The sequence below is a fragment of the Cottoperca gobio genome, chromosome 15 (assembly GCF_900634415.1).
Source record: "Cottoperca gobio chromosome 15, fCotGob3.1, whole genome shotgun sequence".
In the NCBI taxonomy this organism is placed as follows: Eukaryota; Metazoa; Chordata; class Actinopteri; order Perciformes; family Bovichtidae; genus Cottoperca; species Cottoperca gobio.
Window position 1 is genome coordinate 4,059,663 of NC_041369.1, and position 26,361 is coordinate 4,086,023.

The following is a 26,361-nucleotide window of genomic DNA, read 5'->3' on the forward strand; positions in this document are numbered from 1 at the left end:
TCAGGCCCTAAATTAATTAAATTAATAATTTTAAATTTGACATGGTCTTAGTGTTACATTCCCAAAAACAAATGGTGGATACATCAACTCGTTACCATTTAATGTAAATGACAGTCGTCAGGGCATGAAACAAATGATCGTCAATAGAACAACGGCATAGCCGTCAGTATATACGATTTTAAAATCATATCAAAATGTATAATACTAAACTACATATATAAGACAAACACACATAGACATCTTTGGTTTTTACACACACTTTTTATTATAAAAGCAAGAATCAGTAATATGATTCAACCATAATAAAATGTGTAAACAAACATGACACATAATCATTCACCAATAACTAAAGTTGAACTGTTGCTGGGTCCGTCTGTGGTTCTGGACTTGTAGTTATCTGCTGAGGGACTCTCTGAGCTGCTCGTACATCTTCTGTTCCTGCACGGGGAACACAGGCACAGTCACAGAAATAAAAGCGTCTGAGTGACAACAAAAGGCTCTAAAGGAGGACGTCAGCCCTGCCTCTCGCTGCCACTTCTCTCAGTCAGCTGCTGAGGGTTACAGGTGAGGAAGCACAGCGGTCTCCATCTGACAGTCTGTTCAACAGCCCAGGATCATATTTCATATGGTTTTTAAGTGTTTTCTGTAACGCTTAAATGATTAGTTTCTGACAGTGTGAAGGACACACTGCAGTGTTTAGAGTGGGCATGTGGACTGGTACACTTGGCCGCTGGATTAGAGAGGTTATGGGACAGTGACCTGATGGGCATCATAGCACAGTTGATGCTAATTATTTGACTTAAAAGAAAATGTGCACACTGTCTACTTGGTGTTCCCCCCTTTCTTTGTGCGTCTACAACGTCTTGTCGGACTTTGGCCAAAACATCGTCTGGCCTGGCCCGACAGAGGCTCGCCTAGTTTCTGACCTGTGAGTCACCAGCCACATCTACAATTGGTTTAGTGGTTTGATTATGATTGAATGAAATCATAGCAATGTAAACACAATTCTGTTTGCCTGCTTTTTATGATAGTCAGAGGCTATGGGCCACAATGTGAAGAGGATTGTCACAATACAAACAGCCAAGATTGTTTCCAAAAAATTGACAATTTTATCATAGCTCACAGGTAAGGACAACATACTTTATGGTAGAAGAAGGTTTACACGTTCTTACCTTTTTGGACACAGATGGACGAACTTTCTTGAAGGCATCATCAAAGTTCAGTTTGCTCACTCTGATGTCAGTGACCGGGCCAGAGGAGAACGTGTGACCTGAGTGGAACAATGAACACATCTTTACGTCTATGGACAGAAAAGTGAACTCAGAGCAACACAGTCCATTCTAAACATGTTATTCATGTGCTTTATTCTAGAATGCAGTGTGCAAATATATCAGACTTCACCATGGGAATCTTTCCTATCACTACAGATCCATCTTTAAATACTAACTACTGTTCAGGTATGTAGAGGTAGGAGACAAGTTACCAGTTGTAGAAACTGATGAAGGCTGGGACTTCAGGTAGGCCCTCAGGGCATTAACAGAGGCTTCCCTCACCAACGCAGTCAGGTCAGCGCCACTGGAACACACACACACACACACACACACACACACACACACACACACACACACACACACACACACACACACACACACACACACACACACACACTAAACTTAAGAAAAACATGTAAACCTCAACCACTGTTAACAGTCAGTTCATTATTCAGACTAAAAGCAGGAGAAAGCGTGTGAATATGTTCAGTAAGTGTCTGAGGACAGCGCGTGTTTCCAGCCGGGACTTACCTGAAGCAATCACAGCACTCGTTGAAGGCGATCTCTTCAAGACAGACGTCCTGCTCCAGCTGCGGTTTGGTTCCTCCCTACAGGAGATCAACAGCTTTTTCATCTCTGTGCATTCAAATATGATCTGAGATGTGGTTAGTCTAGCTTAGCACGGAGAATGAAAGGGAGGGGGGACTATGCTGAGGATGTTTTAAGAGTCTGTGGTGGCCAGTGCTGTCCCGTTTGCTGTAGTGTGCTGGGGAAGCAGGCTGAGGGGAGCGGACGCCAATAGACTCAACAAACTGATTACAGGGCCAGTGACTCTGTGGGGGTGGAGCTGGAGGATTCTGTACAAGGTACAGCTCATCTTGGACAGTGTCTCCCACCCAGTCCATGCTGTGCCGGTCAAACACAGGAGGACATTCAGTGCAAGACTCAGGCACCACCGAGCGCCACAGGAAGTCCTTCCTGCCTGTGACCATCAAACTCTTCATCTCCTCCCTCAGAGCGTCAATAGACCGACCGCAGGACTAATGTCCCCCGTCAGCGGTCATATTATACGTAAACTGTGCTCCACACACACACACACACACACACACACACACACACACACACACACACACACACACACACACACACACACACACACACACACACACACACACACACACACACACACACACACACACACACACACACACACACACACACACACACACACTTCTACTACCTGCGCAATTATTCACCTGCCAGCATTACTGTATTACATTTCAGCATTAATATTATTACACTGCTGTATATATATTGTAACATACAGATTTTTACATATATTAAAATCAGATCCAGGTCATAGAAATATCTTAAAGTTGTACAAGAGATAAAAAGGGGAAAATACAAAACATAAAAGAAGAAATGTGAGGAGAATTGTACATTACAGTAGAGAGGATTCAGGAGGAAGAATAGAAGGTGTTTTAAAAAGTTGACAGGCACATAAAACCTTTCATGCTGGAGATCCTGAGTAACATCCCTCTCTGCTATGTGACACGTACCTTAGTAATGGTGAGCAGGATAGCATGGCGGTCTGCTGGAGGAGGCAGACCCACATACAAGGTTTTATCTAGACGTCCTGGCCTCAGTATGGCAGGGTCGATGATATCTGGCAGGAGACAAGACAGTCATATAGTGTTACGAATAAAAACGTAAATCCTTGTTACAGGTTGAAAAATAGCTGTAAAAAGAAGTATTTAGATCTTATACTTCATTAAAAGCACCAATACAACAATGTCAAAATACTGCATTACAAGTAAAGGTCCTGTTTATAAAGTTCTATTCAAGTAAAAGTATTGATGTATTTTCAGCATAATGTATTCAAAGTGTCAAAAGAAAATCTCTCTACAGTAAATATATCACACGACATTACATGTGTAAGCAGCTGACTGTTGCAGATCGTCGAGGTGGAGCTACTTGTTATTATCTAGTCCAGTGGTGCTCCTGCAACTTCTACAGGTTCATCGAGTACCTGGACTGGATGTATGGCCTTCGTACTGGGTGGTGAAGAAAACTCAAATACAGTGCAGTACTTGATTAAATGTGTGTTGTTATTTTTTACCACTGTTGAAAATTGCCCTAAAATTAAATTTGAAATTGACTGGTGACCCTGAGGGTTCGGGTCTCCGGTGACCCCGAGGGTTCGGGTCTCCGGTGACCCTGAGGGTTCGGGTCTCCGGTGACCCCGAGGGTTCGGGTCTCCGGTGACCCTGAGGGTTCGGGTCTCTGCATGTACCTGGTCTGTTGGTGGCAGCCATGATGAAGACCTGGCGTCGAGTCTCTAAGCCGTCCATCTCTGTGAGCAGCTGGTTGACCACCCGCACACTGGCTCCTGACTGAACACACACAAACACTGTTCACACACACACACACACACGTCCCTACTAATACAACCTGTACAAACAGTAATTATACACTAGATCACATGTACTGTAGACTGGTGGTTCCCAAATGGTTCCCAATTGTCACACTGGTGAGACAAATTTTTTAAACAATTACCGGTAGAATAATATTATTCTGCTGTTTGTTGGTCGTTACAGAAAAGTTGTCAATTGTCAAATTGCAGAATCCAGTTTTGTCAGAGAGTTACAACCCTGCACGAAAGACCAGATCACTATACAGTAAATATGCAATGTAGCGTTAAAGACTCCTCACTCTTGTTTTAAGAACAAATGATGAATAATAAGGTTGATGAAATAGGAGGTAAGGACTGAAGACGATGACATTTGTTCAGGGCAACATGCTAACATCCAAACAATGACACTTTCCTATTTCATAGGATGTGCATCAACTCTCCAGAAAGGAAAATAATTTCATCTCAACTACTCCCTGGATCCGCACATCCCTGCTGCTGTACCCTGACTGCTTCTGGGGTCTGTATGAGGCATCTAATGTGTCAACCGACGGGACGCTCCACTACTCGGCTGGTGTGTTGTGTTGTAGAATCTGATGGTTTGCAGACGACACGCATGGATCCCTGTGTAAGTCATGAAGTACATCCCTCTCACCTCATGGCCTGAGCGGCGAGGACACAGAGCATCAATCTCATCAAAGAAGATGACACAAGGAGCCGAGTTGCGTCCTCTCTGGAAGACCTGTCTGACAGCCCGCTCGCTCTCTCCCACATACTGCACACAAACACAGAGATTCAGCAGTTAGTCTCTGACTCACGGTGTGGTGGACAACAGGAAGGACTTATCTCTCCAAGATCTTTTAGAATATTTAGTGCGAGGATGTGGAGAATGACACAAACTGGTAGATCATCATGAAGACAGGCTGGAAAAAGGGAGAAGTTACTATAAAGGGAGCAAACCATCAAGATATACAGAAACAGCAGCGAGTGACGCACACTGAGGCGATGCTAGCAGAGCAAACTGAACGAGTCTCAGATGTGGATAAAGGTTAATAAGGGTCTATGCATTGTTGGGCTATAGTGCAGCCAATAAGAAGAAGAAGAGCCTCAGCCACATCAACATGCTCATGCAGCTCAGTGACTCACCATGTTGAGCAGCTCTGGACCCTTGACTGAGATGAAGTTGAGGCCTGACTCATTGGCCACTGCCTGTCAGGAGACACCACAGTAACACAGTGAGACACAGTAGACAGTGACCTGCCTCACTCTGTCTTTGTAGAAACAGCCAGGGGACATTAAGGCTAAGAGGCCCCACATTTTCACTTAAATCACACCTGATTTTAAGCAGAAGAACAAAAACATTTTATTATTATTTCTTTAACCTGGAAAGTTAGTGTAGGAGTGAGAGTGCAGAGCCTTCCCAACCAAGATGACACACATGCAGTGATATTCCAGGAGGTATGGACATTTTGTCAAAACATGCTGGAAATATTTCTTAACAGTTCCATCTGCCGAGCATTGCGCAGCGTCTCCAGCAGATTGCCAGAGACAGTCCGTGCACTCAGGTCTGCACACGCATAACAGTTTCAAATCTGCCTATGACCACAACATCTCTACATTTCTGTTTAGATACAAATGAAACAAACTAGATACAACATGTAGCCAGGCTAGCAGTTTCCCCCTGATTCCAGTCCTTATGCTAAGCTAGGCTAACCACACCCAGACTCTAGCTCTGTACTACATGTTTAACTATTCCTTTAATAACACAGTACCAACTGGTTATGCATGAATGAAAATGTATTTTGTGTCAGAATTCTTAAGATTGATCACCAAATAACTTGCAGAAGCTTGGTGGATAACTTAAGTCAAGTCTCAGCTCTCTGAAGAAGTTGTTCAGTCTCAGACAAAATACTCTAAAATAATAGAATTATCAATTAGCCATAAAAAAAGAAAACAATCTAACTAAACTTATCATTCAGGTTCTATTTTGATTACAAGTGAAATGTGTGGAAGGCTGAGATATTGTTAAACAGCTTTTCAAAGCTTTCCCAGTGCTGTGTCACCCACTAACTATTAGGTAGCATTGTGTTGGTGTGGTGGGGAACCTTGGCCAGCAGAGTTTTTCCACATCCTGGAGGTCCGGCCAGCAGCACACCAGATGGAGCGCTGAGCCCCAGAGCTTTGAACTGCTCTGGAGAACGCACCGGAGCCTGCAGGACACACACACACACACACACAAACACACAGACACACACCAGTCCACCACTGTACTAATTTCTTCTTAGTCTGGAACATAGATGTTTAACATGAAGAAGAAGCCTTCTGTGTTTACCAGTATGGCCATGGTAAGTTCCTCTCTGATGTCCTTCAGCGCTCCCACATCCTCCCAGGTGACGTCAGGCACGGTAGCAAAGCCCTCCCTCTTGGCTGAGGGCTGGACACTGGACAGAGAGGACTGGAAGTCTGACATGAGGATGGACAGGCCGGCCAGCTCTTCTTCTGACAGTGTCTCAGTGCTGTTCAGCAAATGCAGCAGGTGCCAGAGCTCCCCTTGCTGGACACATAACACAACTCGTTAGAATAACAGGGAAGGAAATAAAAGCCAAAACACAGAACTGGAAACTATCACTCTCAAACTAATGGACAGGTACTAACATTATATTTTTTCTTTTCTTTGGATGTTAAAAGTTCAGTAATGTTTGGAATACAGCAGTGCAAGAGACCTACATTATCATTATCAAATCTCCGTTCTCTATGTGAATACTTCTGTAACTTATAAACAAGTCTGAATTATTGGTGTTCATTCACTTTCACAAAACATTTTCACTGATCTTCACAGATTTTACTTTGCACACGTCCAAGAATCTCTTGTTTTTCCATCTGCAGGAGGACACTGTTCACCAAAATGTATAGAAGATAAATTTCTCTTGAGATGACGGCTCAGAATAAGCTTCCAGTGACAGAAAACAAAAACAAACAATGGGGACATAATGCTACACATGGTTTAACTACATTACTTGCACTGCAAATAGTCATCAGATTTCATAAAAACAATAAATCTAGTAAATCGTTTTTCTATATTCCAATATTATAATCCAAGACCCACATTTCTCGTGACTTTTCTTAATATTTATCTTCTTTATCTGCCACAGGTACACTGAGTAATGTTAAGCTTTTTAGAAAAATTAGTATGAATAGATAAAACATGGTTTCAAACATGAAGCGGGACTTTTACCGGTACTTGGATTATTTCAGGAATTATCATCTGATTTAATCCGTTTGATTGTTAACTGCTTCACTGCATCTTTTTGAAAAACACACATTCTGTTATGAGCTGATGGATTAGGTACAGTATCATACAGAGTGGAATTTGTGAGGTGTATTGTTGAGCTCCTCATACCTGCAGGGGATTCTGTCCCGACTCTTCCTGAGGTACTGGGTTGACGTCTGTTGTCTGTTGCTCTCCAACCTCTCCGTCTATCATCTGTTGCTCTCCAACCTCTCCGTCTATCATCTGTTGCTCTCCAACCTCTCCGTCTGCCACGGCATCCTCAGTCTGAACTGTGCTCGCCAACGGCTCTTTACTAGAGCTCTGGCTGTGGCTCGGTCCTCTTCTTTCCAGCAGAACTCTGTTTACGGCACTCATGGCAGCTTCTCTGCATAGAGCCATGAGGTCTGCACCCACGTAGCCTGGAGTGAGCCGGGCCAGCTTCTGGTAGTCAAAGTCCTCCGGCAGCTTCAGCTTTCGACACAGCGTCTTCAAGATCCTGACAAAGCACAAAGCATTCAGCTTCAGTATTCAAACTGTGTGAGTATCAAAAGAGTCAGAAACTATGATCAGTAATAATCATTCGAAATAATTCACGATAGCAATATAATCCACTGGGGCCAGTCCCGTCTCCCTTTCTCTTCACCCTCTACATCACAGAGTTCAACTACAACACAGAGTCCTGCCATCTTCAGACGTTTTCTGATGACTCTGCAATAGTTGGATGCATCAGCATGAGTGAGGAGGCTGAGTACAGGGCTGTGGTGGGACACTGTCACACAATAACACTGTTACAATAAATAAATAAATAAATATATATATATATATTTATTTATTGTAACATACATATTTTTACATATTTATTGTCATTATATATTGTAGTACAATTTTTACTTCTAAATGTATATAGAAATATTTAATTTTATTGTATTTTAATATAAAATGGAGAAATTGTGACTAAATCTAAATTCCATGTTTTCAGCATTAATATCATTGTTAATATCATCACACTGCTGTATATATTGTAACATACATATATATTTTTTTTACTTTTACTTAAGTAAAGGACATCTTTTGTTAAGATTAATCATCTTGATTATCACTAAATACAATAACTACAATATTTAGCATAATTATGTAACATCCTCATTTCTCTAGAACCATGCAGTCTGACCTGAGCCGAGCGGCTTCATCAGGGATACCCAGGCAGATCTCTCTGTCGAAGCGTCCGGCTCTACGGAGGGCAGGGTCCAGGGAGTCTGGCCTGTTGGTGGCCCCGATGACCAGCACCTGAGCGGTCACTGTCAGACTGTTCAAGTCTGTCCGGAGGCAAACACCAGTCAAATATCATTCACCTGTGGAAGTCACATTGGACATATTTTCTAAGTATGTCAGTGTATCCTACCGTCCATGCAAGTTAGCAGCTGGGCTACTATCCTCCTCTCCATGTCTTTAGAAGCCACCTCTCTCTTAGGGGTGATGGAATCTATCTCATCTATGAACAGGATACATGGAGCAGAGCTCTGCAAGGGGAACGAACCAATGACGTTCAGAGACAAAAGTGGTATACAACATTATTTATCGTTTATCAGAACCCGTGTAACATGTGCCGACTTTACCCCCTCCAGTCTCTAGTCTTTTGTTGAGCCCTCTCGATTGATAAAAAAAGAAAACTAACCACAGCCAGGTCAAACAGCTCTCTGAGCTTCTGTTCAGACTCCCCGGACACCCCAGACACCAGCTCCGGAGCAGACACCTTCAACATGGGCAGCTGCAGCTCCTGAAACACAAAAACATGCTAACTTTAGTGACGTCCCACTTATTCAGACCGAGCCCGAAAAGCAGTTTTACTGCTTAAATAGAATAGATAGATAGAATCGGAGCGATGAAACCCTCTTTTTAATGGTCACACATGCAGAGCACACAGCACACACAGTGACATTTGTTCTCTGCTTTTAACCCATCCTAGTACCAGGAGTCTAGTACACTGGGACCTCTCCAAGTAGCAGTCACACTCCATTTGTTTAGGTCGGGTCGGTGACTTGAACCAGCAACCCTACGACTCTCAGTCCAAGCCCCTACTGACTGAGCCACTGCCGGACTGCTTACTGCTTCGGCCAAAACTGTTTCAAATTCAAAGTCACTTAAAAGTCTTCATAGGCATTGTCTTTAACTCACTCCCGCCACAGCCTGGGCCAGCAGGGTCTTTCCACAGCCAGGGGGTCCATGGAGGAGGAAGCCCCTCGGAGGAACCATTCCCAGCTTCTGGTACACCTCTGGGTGACGCACGTGGATGAGCAGCTTACACACCTCCTGCAACAATGTCAAATAATTGCAAGTGAAAACTACAACACAGATGGATATTATAACATAAGCTCAACACTGATACATAAACCCCCCCCATTGTGTAGGATCACAAAGCTTCTGACTTTGGTGACCATCCCCAATTTAGAAGAGAAGAACGCAGCGAAGTCAAAAGGTACTAACCGTTAACGTCTCTTCATTACCGCCTACATCTTCAAACTTCAGCGTGGGATACTGCAGCTCCAGTGACTTCGACTTTGCTGAGAAACCATTAATACAGAAAAACTATCTGTGAATGCAACATAGTGGAACGTCACAGACATCAGTGGACTGAAGACTTTTGTCCATTTAATAGACAGTAAGTTGTAAATAAACATTACACAATAAACAATAACAAATTTCCTCTATTCACCATTTATGTCAATTAATGTTATTTGCAGCCTATGCTTGGAATACACATTCTATTGTTTTTATTCAAGTGAATATCTTTGAGTTTTGGATTGACAAAACATTTAAAGACATCACCTTGGACTTTGAGAAACTGGGATAGAAAGGTTTCACCATTTTCTGACATTTTATTTTTTTAAACAACTAAATCTAAAAAACATTGGGCACATTAAATGGATAATGAAAAGAATCGTTAGTTGCAGCCCTACTTTACTGTAGTACCTTTCTTATTCAGGGTGCGAGACTCCCTAACTTCAGTGGAGATCTTCGTTCTTTTTTTTGACTTTTTGGTAGATTTGTCAGGCTCCAGCATGGACACGTCCGTCTGCTGGGGACAGAAGCACATAACAGTAGTGCATGAGTCAAGCCATGATTATCAGGTGGCCACGATAACCTTTAGGAGCTCATTACTCACCTGGTCTGTTGCTGTATTTAAAATGTGCACATGAACCCCACACATTCATGACAGTACCATTTTATAAAGACACAATTCCAGAGATTCTTTGTTTGTCAGGTCAGAAAAGAATCCATGAAATGTGACTTACAATCTAAATCACATTAACAGCCACATGTGATGCACCACACACGCATTTAAAGTTACACAACACAACACACACACACACACACACACACACACACACACGTACATTTGTTGATGCGTTAGTTGGCTCCTCTTCACACAGGTCGATGAAGATGTTGCGCTCCTCGGGGCCTCTGCCTCTATCAATGAACCAGCCTCCTGTGGAAACCAGCGTCCCTGCACTGGGAGGGGGGTTGGCTGAGCTGGCAGGACTGCCGGCAGCAGGCTGATCTCTCCTGGGGGAGCAGGTGCTGGACTCAGGCTGTCCCTTCCGGTACAGAGATGTGAGAGAGCTGTTCATGTGGTTGGTGGGCTGTGAATGGCAAAAAGGGGCAACAAGGAATAGTTAGATCTCACTGTCCAAAGGGGCTGTGCAGATGATTTTAACTCCCCCAGAGTCAGATGACAGGGTGGATGTCAGTTTCATCCAGTACATAGACACTGTAGCTCCAGGGTATGTTTAGCCTAGCTTAGCACAACAACCAGAAAGAGAGAGGAAATGCAGGCCTAGCTCCATTAAGAGTAAACATACACCTTTCAAACCCATCATATCTTAGTAGTTAGCAAGCTAGAGGTAAACATGATCACCACTCATCTTACTGCGGGTTTGACAAAATGTGTGACTGGTCCTAAAGGTCGGATGAATCAATGAGCATCATAACATTCAGATAAAGGCATTTCCCATGGTGTACAAGTGTAAAGGGTTCTTCTCAGAAGAGATTGTACTCTGTGCATGTGTCCTCCATACCTGGGAAGACTCACCACATGGATTCCTGATCATTTCTCCCTGAACACATTTTCTGTAGTTTTTAAATTTTGCAATACAACTTTTTTTAACATTCATACAGTTCAGCCAAGCTTCAGTACATGTACATCAAATATTTATAATAATATATGAGGGTTTTTTTATCATTGTGTGTATTTTGACACATCCGTAAAATCAGATGCAGATTACATATTTATTAAACATGATCCCTCCTTTAGTAAGGACTGTGCAGACTGTGCTAAATATGTGATGCTTAATTATCCAACGGTGCGAGTCGAGAGAAGCAACATAATCTTTCCCAAGTCAAAATTCTCTGACCAACAGACTTCAACTATAATTCTTCAGATTTAACCTTCACATTATTTCTTACAGTGTTCTCCAGGATGGGGTCCTCACTGTCAGAGGCCTCCTCTGAGCTACTGCTGCCATCACTGTGAACACAGGTGTGTATGGCATTAGCGGCACATTGGAGAGAAGGACCGGTTAGAGCCCTGAGGTGAAAGACAGTGTTGCTGGCTGAAAGCAGCCAGTAAGCAGAGAGTGTCTTTACCCAGCGCCATCGTGGCCGTGCTTGGCTTTCTTAGCCAAGTGTTTGCTCTCGAGATCATTCAGCCCCGACTCCTTCATGATGGCTTCATACACTGGGAGAGGCAGGTGGAAGAGACACATCAGAACTCCTCACAGTTCATACTCCAAAAGAAGAGTTTGATCATGAACAATGAATAGAATATTTATTATATCTTGACACAAGGTATGTGTCAAGTGTCATGTGATTACATGACACTTGTCCTGTTCTATTAGAAAGGACTACAGTGTGAATTTACACTTTCAAATAGTCAGAGTGAAAACACACATCAGCCAAACGACTGTCACAGAGTAAACCTGCATCAATGTACTCGTACCTCTCTCTACTTGAATCCTGAAAGCTGTTTTGTTTCGTCTGCCATAGTCCATTCTAAAGATACAATACAAACAAAACACTTTTCATTTGCATACATAGACATCAATATACACTCAGTATCCAGTTCAGTTATAAACGGATGCAGTCTTATCCAACAGCCCGACATAAGATTCCACTGTGTGCTCATTTGTACGGCGGTAGTTTGTGCTGCTGTGGAACACCACCATGTTGTTCTGTAAAGTTCTATAATAATGAGGGTAGAGTAAGTGAATATCTTAAAAGAGAAAAAAGTACTTTAATCAACATTTTAATAAACACACAAAGTGTTTGTTTATTATCCTGCAGCAGTCAGTGCAGCACAGATTGAAGCAATGCGCTTGAGTTTGAGGCAGAAGAAATCACTGTTCTGATGCACTTGCCTGTACAGTTTTTGCAGTTCCAGGGCCATGGCTGAAAGGTCCACATACTCACTGGTGCAGGTCGCCAAATACTGAAAACAGAATTAAACATCTAACAGGGTCAAGATGACTTACACCAACATCAGACACTCAGACCCAGTCTCTGATCGCATGTCAATTTAACTAGACAAATAACACGGACACAGCAGGAAATTCAGACCCAGGCTGTGACATGCATGTGACATCACTACTTTTGTCTCCCTCATGACGTCCTCTCATGGGCAGGAAGGTTATCATACTGCCCATGATTTAAGACATGTATCCTTGTCTCCTGTACAGTTACTCTTTGAGATACATTATGTATACATGCATTCTATTGTTGCTATTATTATTTTGCTTTATGAATGACAGGTGAAAAGTAACATTTCAACATTTGTTATATTTTTCATGGCATAACTATTTTTTATTTCATTTCGGGGATTAGGTGTGTGTGCAATATATGATGAAGTACAGTATACTGCTCATCTGTTTCATACTGAATAGTGACATTACAAAAGTATTTAGGCTTATTTGTTAAATGGATACCACTGAACTCCTGCCATACGGCCCTAGTAGAAGGAGGACATGGATTTGTACCTGCTCCACTCTCTGTCTGAGCCGACTGTCCAGACAGCCACCACTTCTGTTCTTCATGTCTGTGCTTATTTGAGCCTGTAGCAGGACACACAGTGTAAACAGAGTATTAGAAAAGTAATCTCAGCATGAATTCTAGATTCACTTCAAAAGAAGAATCTGCCTAAACTACTGCTTCTCAAAAAAAGAGTTTAATAACAGACAAGTGCATACACTGTGATATATTACTACTGTTCTATGCAACCAAATACAACTTCACAACAGCTCAATGGCGAGATGAAAACAATGCCTTTGCTCTTATTAGATAATTACCAACCGACTTCATAACTTTATCACAGTTAAAATAAACACTCAGGGAAGGGGAAGGGTTTATTGGCAAAACCAAGTGACAGTGAGAAAAAGTTTAACTCGAGGTACAACAGGTAAAGGTTTCAACAGAATCTCACAGCAAGCTTGGAAAAAGCAAGTCAGTGAACCTAAAGGAGTATATCTTCGATCATAGATAGGTGTGCTGAAGGTCCACAATGCACCACGGGTTTAACCCGCTGACAGACGCTGTGGTCAATGAGCTGTGATGTTACAGGACGTACACAGGGCAGGTACACAGAGGAAGGCTGTGTACTATCTCGGACTCACACCGAACAATTAGTGCTTTCAAATGTGTACACCACTTTACATTCTTCTTATTCTACATTCTATTCTAGCAGTCAGTATGCAGAGCTCACACACTGTCCACACAGTAACAAACGTACACGACATACATACGCATATGAAGAAGCAGGAATAAAGATTATTTCAAACAGACAATAATTAATTTAATGATTTAACAAATAATCTTTTCCATTCATAGAAAAGTAATAGTCTATAAAATGTTAATAAACAAAAAAAAACTGATGAGACTACAGCACCTGTTCATATCTGGAGCCATAGGGAAACTTAACGTGAGGAAATACTTTTGATGGATCTCTACAGAATCACTGTGGGACCACTTAATGTTATCATTGCTAATAATGATCTATGGCTACTACAAGAACAAGAGGAAAAACATTAGCAAGACAACAAAATGTCACGAGTGTGACCGTACACCCAATGTTCTTTTAAGACATCATGAACAGTAAGTAGGAGATAGAAAACATAACGCTCGTGGCACATTCACCGGTGGCTGTAAAGTGGAAACATTCAGGACGTAACACACACACACACACACACACTCCCAGGCGTTTAACGTAACGTTAAGTCAAACACAAACGGCCGGTTTTAACGTGACACATGTTTACTTACCTCAACAAAAACATCACCAAATCGCTAATTATTCTGTTAAACTGTGTGTAACCTGTGTTTACTTTCTGGCAGCGTGAAGAGCTGACCCGGAAACGAACAAATGTGCGTCCTTTCTTCTTCTTTGAGATTTAACGGCAGCTGACATCTTCAGCGATGAATCACGGCCACCTGCTGGTGGTAAATAGCTCCTACAGGTCTCGAGTATTATTATTTTTTTTGCATTTTATCTTACCTGTTCTCCCAGGAAGCTGACTAAACTTTTGCCTTGTCCACTTCCACCGCACTCCAGTATGCTCTTAATCATGCTCCTATTAGCCCTAAACCTTTACTTTCTATGTCCTTTCTCTCTGATACATATTTCCTGAAACTAATAAACACCTGTTCTATAGTTTCTGGTACCTGACATTCACAAAGACTGGTTGGATGCTTCCCTATAATGTGTGTTGCTCAGATTACTGTGTCCTATTCCTAATCTATTTATTATTACCTCCTCTTTTTAATTTCCTTCCCTATTTGGAACAGATTGTACGCTGCATGTCACCTCAGTGCCTTGTTTTATTACTCTTACTCTTGCCATGATTCCGTGAAGTAAATCCTGCCGATTACTGGATGAAGCTGACATAAGACTGCACAGAGCAGAGACTGAGTCACTACAGACTATACTTTGTTTGTCTGTACTTGGGTACAATTTTGAGGTACTTGTACTTGTTATATTACATTACATTACAGTTCATTTAGCTGACGCTTTTGTCCAAAGCGACGTTCAAAAAATGCAAACAATAAATAAAACAACAGGTACAATCGTATAAGTGAACACTGTCTTCAAATAAGCCAGTTTGAAGTGCAACATAAGTGAAACATACAGAAACAATAGAATACAAATTCAACTATTAGCTATAAATAAGCCAAACCAATATAAGTGCAACATACAAAGAACAGTTGCAAAGTACAGTTAATCATATCAAAGCGATGAACACATTAATGCATCAATAATTCAATGCATCAATAATTCAAATGTAATAATGTATTATTATGAAATTGCTGTTGTGCATAGTGAGTAGGCTTCTTTTACTTTTGGTATTTTAATTGTATTTTGATAGTAATATTTTTATGCTTTTAATTCATTAACAATTTGAATGTGGGACTTTTACTTGAAACAGAGTATTTCTGCACTGTGCTATTACTACATTTGTAATTTTGTAAATTTGAGTACTTTGTCCACCTTATAGTAACTTGCTGCAATTTTAGATGGTTAAAAATGCACTCATCTCATATGCTCTCAAAATTCTCACTCCCATTTTACCAGAAATTATATTACATTTGGAATCATAATGAAGGACAAGAATACTGCATTTCTGTTAAATACTCTATTTATTGGAGGTAAATGTTTTATTCATAAATGTAAATGTATTAAGTCACAATCCTTCTTGCTGTTTTTTTATGAGAGAACTAGCACGGTAGTACAAATCACTTTAGTATATGAAAAAATAAACAGTAAAAAAGCTACTGAACATTATTGATGCCTTAGACCACATGTGTCAAACTCAAGGCCCCAAATGCGGCCCACTGAACATTTTGATCCGGCCCTCCTATCAATTTAGGTTTCCTATACACTTTGGCCCGCCTTGTTGTAGCTGCAGAGAAATAATGAACTTGTTTCAAAGAAAAGATTTCGGGTGTCTGGAAAAAGGTCAATCTATATTGCTAAATAGCACACCAACATTGATGCGTCACATGTAGGTCTGTGAAATAGGCTGCATGTGAGTTCTGTTTGACTGCAAGGTTTATTTGTGATTTTTTTTATATGCATGCATATATATTATGTTTATTATTAATGCATGATTGCATGCATTATTTTAAACAATTTTTAATTAAATGTCGCACAAGGTTGTTGTGAGTTGGCTGTACTGTATGTTAGCCTACTTGTAGAAATGTCATCAGAATGCCTTACTTTTGCTACTATGATAGCGAAGTAACTTTTTTTGTTTGGGCTATATGTGGACCAAATTGTATGTTAGGAGACTATATAGTATGGCATGCAACAATATAATCAAAGATGTTATTTGTATTTTGTTTTTATTAAATAAAAGCCTGTCAATAAACTGTAGATTTCTTGCCCTTGATGTGATTCTTATTTCCCTCAGTGAAATTGAGCCTGACACACCTGCCTTAGACTAATAAGAAGAGAACCCTTAGCTATTTTTTTTATTTTTTTTTATTTGTTGTCCTTTATTAGGTTATAATTGTGATTACACTTGTGTGCTCTGTTTACTAAAGAGCCTACTACTGATGATGCATTACTTGCCATATATTGTTGTTTATTTTCTACTTCAATAAAAAAAAAAACATGCAGCAACAACTCAAACCTTCCGCATCGATGACGACTTCCGCTCACTCCCCCACACAGCTCTTACCTATGTATACATGTATAGACTACATCCGGAGCAGGGTTTTCGAAATAAAACAGGCCTTTTTGTCAACATTTGGAAGTGGTACATTTTTCAGATAAAGACATCCCAACATAGGATTTCTATCAATAAAATATATGATTTCAGCATTTTCTTCTATGCTACCCTGACATTCTACAAGTCCCTAAAATGTATCGATGTATGTAAAAACAAACAAACAGTAGACTACACTGTAGCCTACAATTACACTGCAACAATGTAACAAGACATTGTAATTGTACAGCATGGTGTGATTTACGTCCAACCCCTGAGCAATTGTACCGTTTTGTTCTGATATAGCCTCCTGAAAAAATAGCTTATAAAACAACTTTTCTTTAACTATTTTTGCTTTATTGTATGTAGGCCTAGGCTAGTTGGTATATATATATATATAATCCCAGGTTTAATTTAAAAGTAAATACATAGGCTACCAACGTTTAAACTATCGTAATTGTAAAGAGGCTATGAAGGTAGTGGCAGCTGCTCTCACTTTCATTTCCTTGTTAGGTTCAGACAGACATACTTCCTCATTATAGTTTGTAGTGTCGGGGGGACAGTCATGAAGGACGGGAGCAGGACAGAAGAACAGGCGCAGGTTTCTCGCCAGGAGGTTTACAAGGATTATGAGAACTGTTACCTCCAGCTGAGTCCAGAGATTCGGCCGTGCCGCGATCCCTCGCTGCTGAAGAAGGCGGCTCAGTATCTGCTGAGGGAACCAGAAGTCACAGGGACTTTGAGCGGGTTCCGGTTCTACCAGGCTGTAAAGCAGGACTGTATTCCCCTGAGCACAGACTCCCCGACACATCTGTCCGCTTTCATCAAAGCCACCGAACTGCTGGAAACTCTCTGCGTCAGTCTATTTCTTCAACCCTGGAAGAAGGAAATTAAGACGCTTAAGGTGGATTTCATTCTTTCTCTTTCTTTTCTTCAGCCACTCCCTTTCAGGTAACTTTAATTACTCAAAAGATGTGTGCTGCTCCGGATTAAAGTTTAGTGTTCTCTGTATTTCCGTTGAGGCCTTTATGCACATATGCGCTGCATTACAAGACATCGTCCTTTCTAAATGTGAAAGGTTGAGAGCCATTGAAGGTCCCAATTAATTAGATACAACAATACCAAAGTGTTGGAGAAAAGACATCATTCTCAACCGTCATATCCCACAGAGGAGGTCGAAATCTTGTGTGGACGGATTCATTTGCTAGGGAGCAAGAATGAGCTGCTGGTCCCCAGTTCATCCCCTGTTCCTACTCCTTATTCAGCAGTATGTACAGTTGTTCTACAATATCATACTACCTGCTCCAGGTTTGTCAAAGGGGTAATGTGATTACAGTCCAATTAAATGAGCAATACACAATGTGTAAGCAGCAGATACAATAATTAAGTTATTCAGAATAGATTTAGACACACATTATATTCCATACATCAAACAGTTCATTCAGTAATATAGTGTCATAGGTCTCCTGTGTACCAGGTTGATACATTAAGGGTAGTGCTAGAAGAGAGGTCATGTGATCCTCTTGGAGTCTGATACTGTTCATTTAATCATAATAAGTACATTTCAGATTATGAGATGCATAACCATGGGAAAGTTTGTCTGGAGGATGGCACTTCAGGAAGGCTTCTGGAGTGTCCAAAAGATTAAGGGATTTTTTTTGATGGGGAGCGTAAATGCTCAATAATGTTAGCAGCAATATGTTGTTTAGATTTAGATACTAATTAGTACTGTGTGTGTGTGTGTGTGTGTGTGTGTGTGTGTGTGTGTGTGTGTGTGTGTGTGTGTGTGTGTGTGTGTGCGTGTGTGTGTCATTTTGGACTAAAGTGTTGGACTGATAAAAAGATGGACTAACTGTCATCTCGGGGCAATAACTTTATAGATATTTTAGTATCTAATTGCCATATGCTCTCATAATAACAAATGATGAACCAGAGTTTTGTAAAGTCTCTTTTGTATATGGTTATTTTATTTTGGAATGAAACTCCTGTAATGTTTCCAGATGGTCTTATGAGTAGTTCCAGTTCCTGTTTCTGTGCAGGATGTGGTAGGAAGAGGAAACAGCTGAACGCACAGTGATTTAACAACCAGACACTGAGATAAAGACACAGTGAGCAGGTAATCAGACAGTTTCTGACACTGCTGATTTCCAAAAGTACGGCAAAATTAAAGTTGAATTAATGATGCATGTTTAGGTTACCATTACACAATTATCATAAAAATAAGAGTTTGAGCTCAACAATTTTATCTAATAATGTATCTCAACAGCACTCAATATCAATAATATTTAGTATGCATACTGTTTTGAGTATACACCTTTTTGTTGTGAGCACACCTTTTCTTCCAACCTGCTTAGAACGAGTGCCTTGTATTGAATTTGGGCACAGCTGGTGTCTCATGACATAGTTTGTCCTCCAGAGAGAATAGACAAGTTGGCTTATCAATTTCTTTATTTAGTAATAGTTTAAATGCATTTCTGTTTCTCTGTGTCTTTCAGACTTTTACAGGTCAGTTTGTTTACGGTCTCCTGCCAGTTCTCAGCAGTTCTACCATTCAGTCAGTCCTGGCCTCCATTGGCTACCTGCCACACACTGACACTCCACAAAGGTAGGGAACAAGGAGAATAAGAACAGAACAAGACAATATTGAATATAACAAGACTAAATTTCCCTTGGGATGAATAAATTGTCTGTCTGTCTGTCTGTCTGTCTGTCTGTCTGTCTGTCTGTCTGTCTGTCTGTCTGTCTGTCTGTCCGTGTGTGCGTGCATGCTTCATTTACTTAGATGAACCCACTCAAACCTCGACTGTGCTGTGATTGGCTAGTATTCCTCGACACCTCCTTGTGTTTGGATGCTGTGGGGAATTATGATTTATTAGATTCAGTGCATATCTATTATTAAAAGTCTCAGCCGGCATTGTTTGCACACGGCTCTTCACATAGAGATGGCTGAGCAGGCGGCTAGCAGCTAACAATGCTAACGGCGTCAAAAAGTGCAAACAACGGCAACAGTGCTGACAGAGCTAACAGGAACCATAGGGTGGGCGTTACTCTCAACACACACAGAGGAAGTGTGACTTTATGTTCTCCTCAGTTATTACTCGACTAAATCTTTACATAACAAGTAGTTGTTTGCTGCTATATGAATGTTCTGAATGTCATATTGGCCCTTTTAAAATGTCTAGGCAAGGCATGTCAAGAAAGTGGCGCCTAAGAGATGATAAGTCTCATTTACAAGTGGTTATATTTTCTCTATTAAATTTGTTGGTGAAAAATTACGAGACAAAATCTATATATCAAAATTGATCTTAAATATTTAGTTACAGAACAAAGAAGAAACTTAACTGTGAACTGTTACAGGTTTTAAAAATTCCGAAGTGAGTTGTAGGACATTTGGGGGGCTTGGGGTTGAATGAGTGAATCTTGAAGCAAATGGGAGATTCAAGCTTTTGTTCTGCTCTTCTCGTCACCTTTTGTCTTGTTCTTAGTTGTCTAAACTGTTGGATGTGTTTCAGTGAATACCGACTGAGTGAGGATGCTAACCCAGAGAGAGCCATGCTGCTAGGCTTTGAGCTGCTGCTGGCCCGGGTGGAGTGTTACCACCTCCTTCAGCTCCTGGAGAAGGATCAGTTGGGACCACAGGTAAGATCAGAAATCATCCAATCACATCTATTTTTAGCCATATTATAATCCAATCAAGCAGCAGCAATTTAAACAGTAAATGACATATTGTTCTGCTTTATTATAGGCCCTGTGGGGATTTCTTTGTGAATAAAGAACCTTTCAAATGATTCTGAATGCATACATTTTCTTTGTGCGAACATGTTTTTGAAAACTGGTGAAGTTAATGTGGGGTTGAAATCAAATTTGATTTAAAAACACAATATCACAAATTACTCATTTGTTTCATGGAGTTTTACAATCGTTATAGCATACGACACCCTCAGTTCTAACACCCTTGCAGCGGACGAGGAAAAACTTCCCCTTTAAATGAGATGAAAACAAAGAACGTAACATAATAACATAATGAGGAGACAAACCAGAGTCTAGCAATAAAAGAAAACCAAAGGAAGATGTAGATTGAGGCTGCAACAAGTGGAATCCGATCACACATACGACAGAAGTTGACTTTTAGAAAAAGAATACAATGGAAAAAAGAAACAATTATATCATACATAGGGCTCAAATTATTGAATTACTTTTTGCTTTGAACAATCATTGAGTACACAGTGCGCATGCAGCTCATTAACATGACATATAAACATACCGTACTGATAGTGATACTGAAAGTCTTTGTGCCTTCCACCCAACACTCACAGTATATGCAAATCAATGGCAGCCATAGCACATGTCAAATGTCAAAGTCATTTAGTCTCAATCTTTATGGCTTTCATGTAACCATCTTTAATCTTACACTGCAGGAGTGGCTGGATGTGCTCCAGAGGAAAGTGGGGCCTACAAAGATGGACGAAGCCACAGAAAAGAAGACAACAGTAGTGCAAATGGAAGAGGAAGAGAAGAAGAAGGAAGAGGCAGATGTAAAAGACGTAGGGCAGAGGGCTGGTTGGCTGTGTAGAGAAGGAGGGGAAATGAAAAGGAGCTGACAGCAAAGCAGTAGGACTGAAATGCAATCAAACCGTGTGGTTTCATGCTGTGTGGAACATATGTTTCAACATCGGCAATAAAACCTTCTTGCTATGAGAACTGTAATGGAGTAGCTCCTTCCCAACATGTTACTCATTATAGCAACATAGCAGCACTTTACCTTTAAACTTCATGATTCATTTGTATAATTTAGATATTAAAATAATGTTTTTCTTCCCTATGAAATCCTCATGTTTCCTTAAAGACAAAACCAGAATATTTATAACAAGTAGTGTTTAAAGGCATTGATCCTGACTGATATATATGGTTGCTCTGCTGCTCAAAATGCTTTCTAAAATGTATAATTTGTGTTCTTTCACTTAATAGCAAGTCTCCTTTTACTACACCATAAACTCATAATATTCTAAACAAATTGTAAAATAATCTCTATGTCAACAAACATAACTAACCGTAACAAACCAGCTGTTCTGTGTACTGAACTCAGCTGTTTTATTTCTCCAGGTACCTCTGTATCTAGACAACAGGCTTGAAGTAAAGCCCCAGCCCAAGCCTGGACGCTGCCATCTCAACAGCGTGGACCAGTCCATTATAGAGATGGAGAAGTCCTACCCGGACCTGGCCTTCAGGGGCCGCCTCCTGCTCCCGCACAAACCTCAGCGAGCAAACAGCAGCAAGAGCAGCAGTAAAGATGTTCATCTTCCCAGCATTAATGATTACAGTGATGTCAGTAAAGCTGCTGAGCTCCCCAAAAAAGATTGTATTAAAGGCACCAGAGTTAATGCTACAACTGTCCACAGTAAAGATGATGGCATCAAAGCTGATGAAGTGTTGGGTGACGATGGCAGAGGCATTGGCTGTAATGACAGGAACAGTGGTGGGACCACCGCCCCAGGAGACACTATGAGCAGCAGCAGCAGTACCAGTACCAATACCAGTACCACTGATGGAAGCAGAGTCCATGATGAGCTCAGTGAGCCTCAGGCTGTTTCCCTACACATCATCCTGAGAGCTGGATCCAAAGCAGAGCAGAGCCTGAAGCCTGGAGAACCTCATCCGACAGCAGAGCCTCCTGCCAGGACACAGCAGACTGTAGCCGGTAAAACACACACACACACACACACACACACACACACACACACACACACACACACACACACACACACACACACACACACACACACACACACACACACACACACACACGTTTCGTATGTATTCTCATTATGTGCGCAAGATCTTCCTTGTTGTCAGTGTGTTGGTATATTTTGTAAAAATAAAAAATGTAATCTTAAGTAAAGAGGTAAAAATAAAACACAAAAGTATGGTTTACATTTTGTATTACCTTGTTATTTGCAAATAAATCAATGTGGGGGATTCTGTCCACAGCTGCTTTATATTATGAAAAGGCTTCAGTTCAAGAAACCCCTGCAGCATCTGAAGGCAGCAGGACTGATGCTAATAAACCCACAGCCTCTCAGACCAAATCAATTTGTTTATTTTGTATTTCAATAGTTATCATAGGCCTAGTAACTGATGGAAAATCATCCTCCATCTGTCTTTGTGTGCATTTCTGTGGTGATGTGTGTTCATGTCGTGAAGCTCTGAACGTCAGACATGAGGTAAAGCTTTCTGTTTGCTGAGCTGTCGTTACATGTAACTGTGATCGGCACAGCTGTTTCAGAGCTATGACTTTGTTTTTTACTCATTTTTGTTAGCTTGTGGGCTTATTGGTGCATGAAAAAAACTGCGACTGAGACGAGTGTCGGAAAGAGGTGTGGATGGAAGTGGTCATTTTTTTTTTTTAACACAAAAAGAAAAGTTTTACTCTTTCTGTGAGGCCCAGTACCAAATGATCCATGGCCCGGTACTGGTCCGCGGCCCGGTGGTTGGGGACCTCTGGTATAAAGTACATACACTTCTTTAGCTTTTTGCCTAAAAACTAAGGTTTTGTTTCTTGCTGTACTGAAAATTCACCCGCAGTATAAATTTGAAACTCTGATTTTTACAGACCTACAAAATAAGAGAGCGGCAAACCCAAAGACTCCCTCTCTGTGCTCCATGGACGAGGAGCAGGAACTGATAGAGCTGGCAGAGAGGATGGACCAGCTCCATGTGCAGGGGGAGGAAGTGAAGAGAAAAAAAAAACACAAGATAGAAGAGGAAAACACAAATAAAGAGAGGAGGAAGAAAGGGAGAAAGGCAAGCACAGAGAGAGAGTCAGAGGAGCAGAACATCAGGATGGAGGCAGGTCCAGCATTAAGCCATGCTGCCAGTAGATGCACCAGATCCTCTCAGTCTGATCCCGTGCTGATGAAGGAGCAGCCCGATGTGTGTCATCATTCACCGCTGAGCATCAGTGCAGCAGAGCACCAGAGCTGTGAAGGAGGCAGCACAGGCCAGCAGCAAGGAGAAGATACTGTGAGAGGAGAGGAGGAGCAGCTGGCACAGAGCTTCGTTATAGTCGAGCATCACAAGAAATAACATGCTCCCAAGTTTCATCTACATGTATGGAAATTATTAATGACAAAACTACTGAGCAAGCCCATAACTAACACAAGCTGGAATCAGTCTATAAGCCAAGATTTAACAGTATATAATTCAAAGGGCAACTTTCCCCCTCACACGTTTCCAAGTGGTATTATTGTTGGTGCCAAAGACTACACCGTCCACACTGCATTTGTTTCCAAAGAAACTGCGCAAAGGAGACGGTGATAAAATAGATGTTTTTTTATGAACAAGATGATCAATCTATTTGTTCATATATCGTTAGCAACATGGCTAACATTACTGTCCAAAGCAAGAAACAACCTTAAGAATCACAATTTGAATTATAAACCCTGATCTCCGTACGAGGCAGAGTAAAACCCCCAACAGTAATAATAATCATGCAGGTTTTGTTATTGACGGATCTATTTTAGTATAATTATTTCTCACTCTCCCTTTTCCCCTTCTTTGCCTTACTGTAGCTGTTCTGTTGCGTTGTAAGCTTCTTCTGTTGAGTTGCCTCTCCTACAGCTAATTGCTCTCTGGTAAGCAGTGATGCAGTGTGAATGTTCAAGGCTTGTATTGGTAAAGGTGAGAATGGAATGCATGCAGCTGTAATGTGTTATTATTTGATAACCTTCATAATTATAGACACAACTCAAGCACTAACCTCGTCCTTTGTATGCCATAAATGGAGCCTTCATTTTCCCGGGAGATTGCGACCCGGTGGCAGAGAGAACTGCATGGTGAAAGTGAGGCTCATAGGGAACCAATCTAAACACAGATGGTGTCAATATTCTACAGCCATTACATTGTGTAATCAAAATGTACTTCATAATGATAAGTTAAAGCAGAAATCTTGTCTATTGCCACTTTAAAAGGCCAGAATATATAATATATATATATACATATATATTTTTTTATTTTATTTTATGAATTGCATGTATTTTTATATGCAGTATGTCACTGGAGAGTTGCAGTTGTAGATGAAAAAACAGCATTTTATGCGTTTCTCAACCGACCACAATTGAAAATGTTGGCCTGTTTACTCCAGTACACATTGTAGTGTTGTTCTGTGTATTAAAACATCTGTCAGTAATAGCAGGTTCCAGCTTCACCTTTACATTCTTAAAGAAATTCACAAAGCGAATGGAGCAGATCAGAAGCCGTGTGTTACCTGCACAGGATAACTAACACTTCACATCCAGGTTCTATCTGCCCTGTTTGAACTTTCAAAGAAGTGATCAGCATCCTGCTATAACTGAGAGCTCTGAAAGAGCAAAGCTCCCCAGCACTCTGAACTTTATGTCCTCACATGTGTTGTGGCCTTATTGCAGATGAATGTACAGCTCAGGTGTGTGCCCGATCTGTTTTGTTGTTAATCAACTTCATGAACCTTATGCTATCAATCAAAGGTGGAAAGGTGAACTTTGAGTGTGACATTTACACCAATGTCATCATTTGTAACCTCCTCATGGTCAGGAAGAGTTGGGTGATACTTGTAAAGACAGAATATTACACATTGAGCCTGGATACTGTCTCCGGGTTGTCACAGCCTCATGTTCACTCAGATGTTTGGAACTCAGATGCTGTTCTTCTTGAAGGACAAAACAAACCTTTTTGGAATGGAGTTCTAAACACAACATACTCTTACTGGCACATTCTCTGAAAACTTTATAAATGTGTTTAAATTAAATCCAATGTGAACTAACCTCTTCACTGGTACTTATACTTGTCTTACTTGTAGAAATAATTGAAAGGAACAATGTTTAGAATACTAGTGTTGGGGAGTAGTGAACTAGCAGTGAAATTAAAGCAATAATATTTTTTCACCATTGTTTCTATACTGTAATTTAACCCTTTTTCTTTAAATATAAGTTGAATATTTTTTAGTGGGTGGTATTTTTTTGTTTTGTATGACCTGTGAACAAGTGGGCACTTTTCCATTGAGTGGCACATTATGCTGGTTTGTGACTTTTTTGTATATTTTCATATTAAATGTACATTGTCAACAATGTAGTTGAACTTCTTCTCAATAACTTTGGTGAACCTGACTCCCTCAGGTAGCTTTGCTGTAGTTCAACTTCTTCCAGTGTGAAGTCACGGTAACCAACTGATGAATACACAGATTACTTCAGTAAGAATATTTGGTGTTACCGTAACACCAAATGTTTTTACCAAAGCTATTACTTGTTAATGTATTTGGCTGCATGCAGACTTGACAGACTCACTCACTGATTTACATTCTGTTGTATTGCAGAGGAATTTAAACAGTTTTCTCTTAGACAGGAGTGTAGCTACATATGCATCATGTGCAGGTGCAAGCCCCCAAACCACACATTTATTTACATGGACAAGGTTTCAAAGATTTCAGAGCCCAGCCACGCAGCAGTGGGATGCTCCTACCTGGCGGGGCTGCAAGAACATCGAGCCAGTCTGCAAACCAGTCAGCACTTCTGACCTTAAAGGTTCCCTGTGGAGTTTTAACACTTAACGCTAAAAGACTTTGGAAACTTATTTTAGACTGTATATAATGTTTGAACAATGTTGCCCAGTATATTTAGTTGTACCAGTA

At 40.8% G+C, this 26,361-nt stretch overlaps 2 protein-coding genes across 5 annotated transcripts; one reads left to right on the top strand and one right to left on the bottom strand.

Annotated features, from left to right (window-relative positions):
• Positions 1–241: 241 nt before the first annotated feature.
• On the bottom strand, positions 242–17,578 carry nvl (nuclear VCP like). Of its 4 annotated transcripts, none has more exons than XM_029449371.1 (24): positions 17,344–17,574; positions 12,982–13,056; positions 12,367–12,437; positions 11,949–12,001; positions 11,597–11,687; positions 11,417–11,477; positions 10,348–10,593; positions 9,923–10,025; positions 9,437–9,513; positions 9,128–9,262; positions 8,628–8,729; positions 8,355–8,472; positions 8,124–8,268; positions 7,082–7,448; positions 6,014–6,235; positions 5,787–5,891; positions 4,828–4,890; positions 4,337–4,456; positions 3,565–3,664; positions 2,831–2,937; positions 1,803–1,879; positions 1,484–1,575; positions 1,173–1,270; positions 242–438 (listed from the first exon to the last, which is right to left on the bottom strand). In XM_029449371.1, exons 1-24 carry the CDS (start codon positions 17,509–17,511, stop codon positions 394–396), a joined length of 2,841 nt encoding a protein of 946 aa, XP_029305231.1. In that variant the 5' UTR covers positions 17,512–17,574; the 3' UTR covers positions 242–393. The 4 variants fall into 4 exon arrangements, with proteins under 4 accessions (XP_029305231.1, XP_029305230.1, XP_029305232.1 ...); XM_029449370.1 differs by having other exon boundaries at positions 9,923–10,028; positions 17,344–17,573; XM_029449372.1 differs by lacking the exon at positions 17,344–17,574 and adding an exon at positions 14,260–14,392 and having other exon boundaries at positions 9,923–10,028.
• LOC115019783 (uncharacterized) lies at positions 17,500–25,801 on the top strand. The gene is made up of 5 exons (XM_029449374.1): positions 17,500–17,604; positions 20,213–20,339; positions 21,119–21,244; positions 21,804–22,398; positions 23,311–25,801. The coding sequence occupies exons 2-5, from the start codon at positions 20,253–20,255 to the stop codon at positions 23,781–23,783; spliced, it is 1,281 nt and encodes a 426-aa protein (XP_029305234.1). The 5' UTR covers positions 17,500–17,604; positions 20,213–20,252; the 3' UTR covers positions 23,784–25,801.
• The last annotated feature ends 560 nt before the right edge of the window (positions 25,802–26,361 follow it).

What these genes read in the sequence shown, in the direction of transcription:
- LOC115019783 (XM_029449374.1), top strand. Translation starts at nt 20,253, where the DNA reads ATGCTGCTAGGCTTTGAGCTGCTGCTGGCCCGGGTGGAGTGTTACCAC. An exon ending in AAGAGGCAGATGTAAAAGAC is followed by an intron (nt 21,245 to 21,803) that starts GTAGGGCAGAGG and finishes TTATTTCTCCAG; the next exon opens with GTACCTCTGTATCTAGACAA. An exon ending in GACACAGCAGACTGTAGCCG is followed by an intron (nt 22,399 to 23,310) that starts GTAAAACACACA and finishes TGATTTTTACAG; the next exon opens with ACCTACAAAATAAGAGAGCG.
- nvl (XM_029449370.1), bottom strand. Translation starts at nt 17,511, where the DNA reads ATGTGTCGGGGAGTCTGTGCTCAGGGGAATACAGTCCTGCTTTACAGC. An exon ending in GGCTGCCACCAACAGACCAG is followed by an intron (nt 2,938 to 3,564) that starts GTACATGCAGAG and finishes GTCTCCTGCCAG; the next exon opens with ATATCATCGACCCTGCCATA. An exon ending in TCCTGCTCACCATTACTAAG is followed by an intron (nt 1,880 to 2,830) that starts GTACGTGTCACA and finishes GATCTCCTGTAG; the next exon opens with GGAGGAACCAAACCGCAGCT.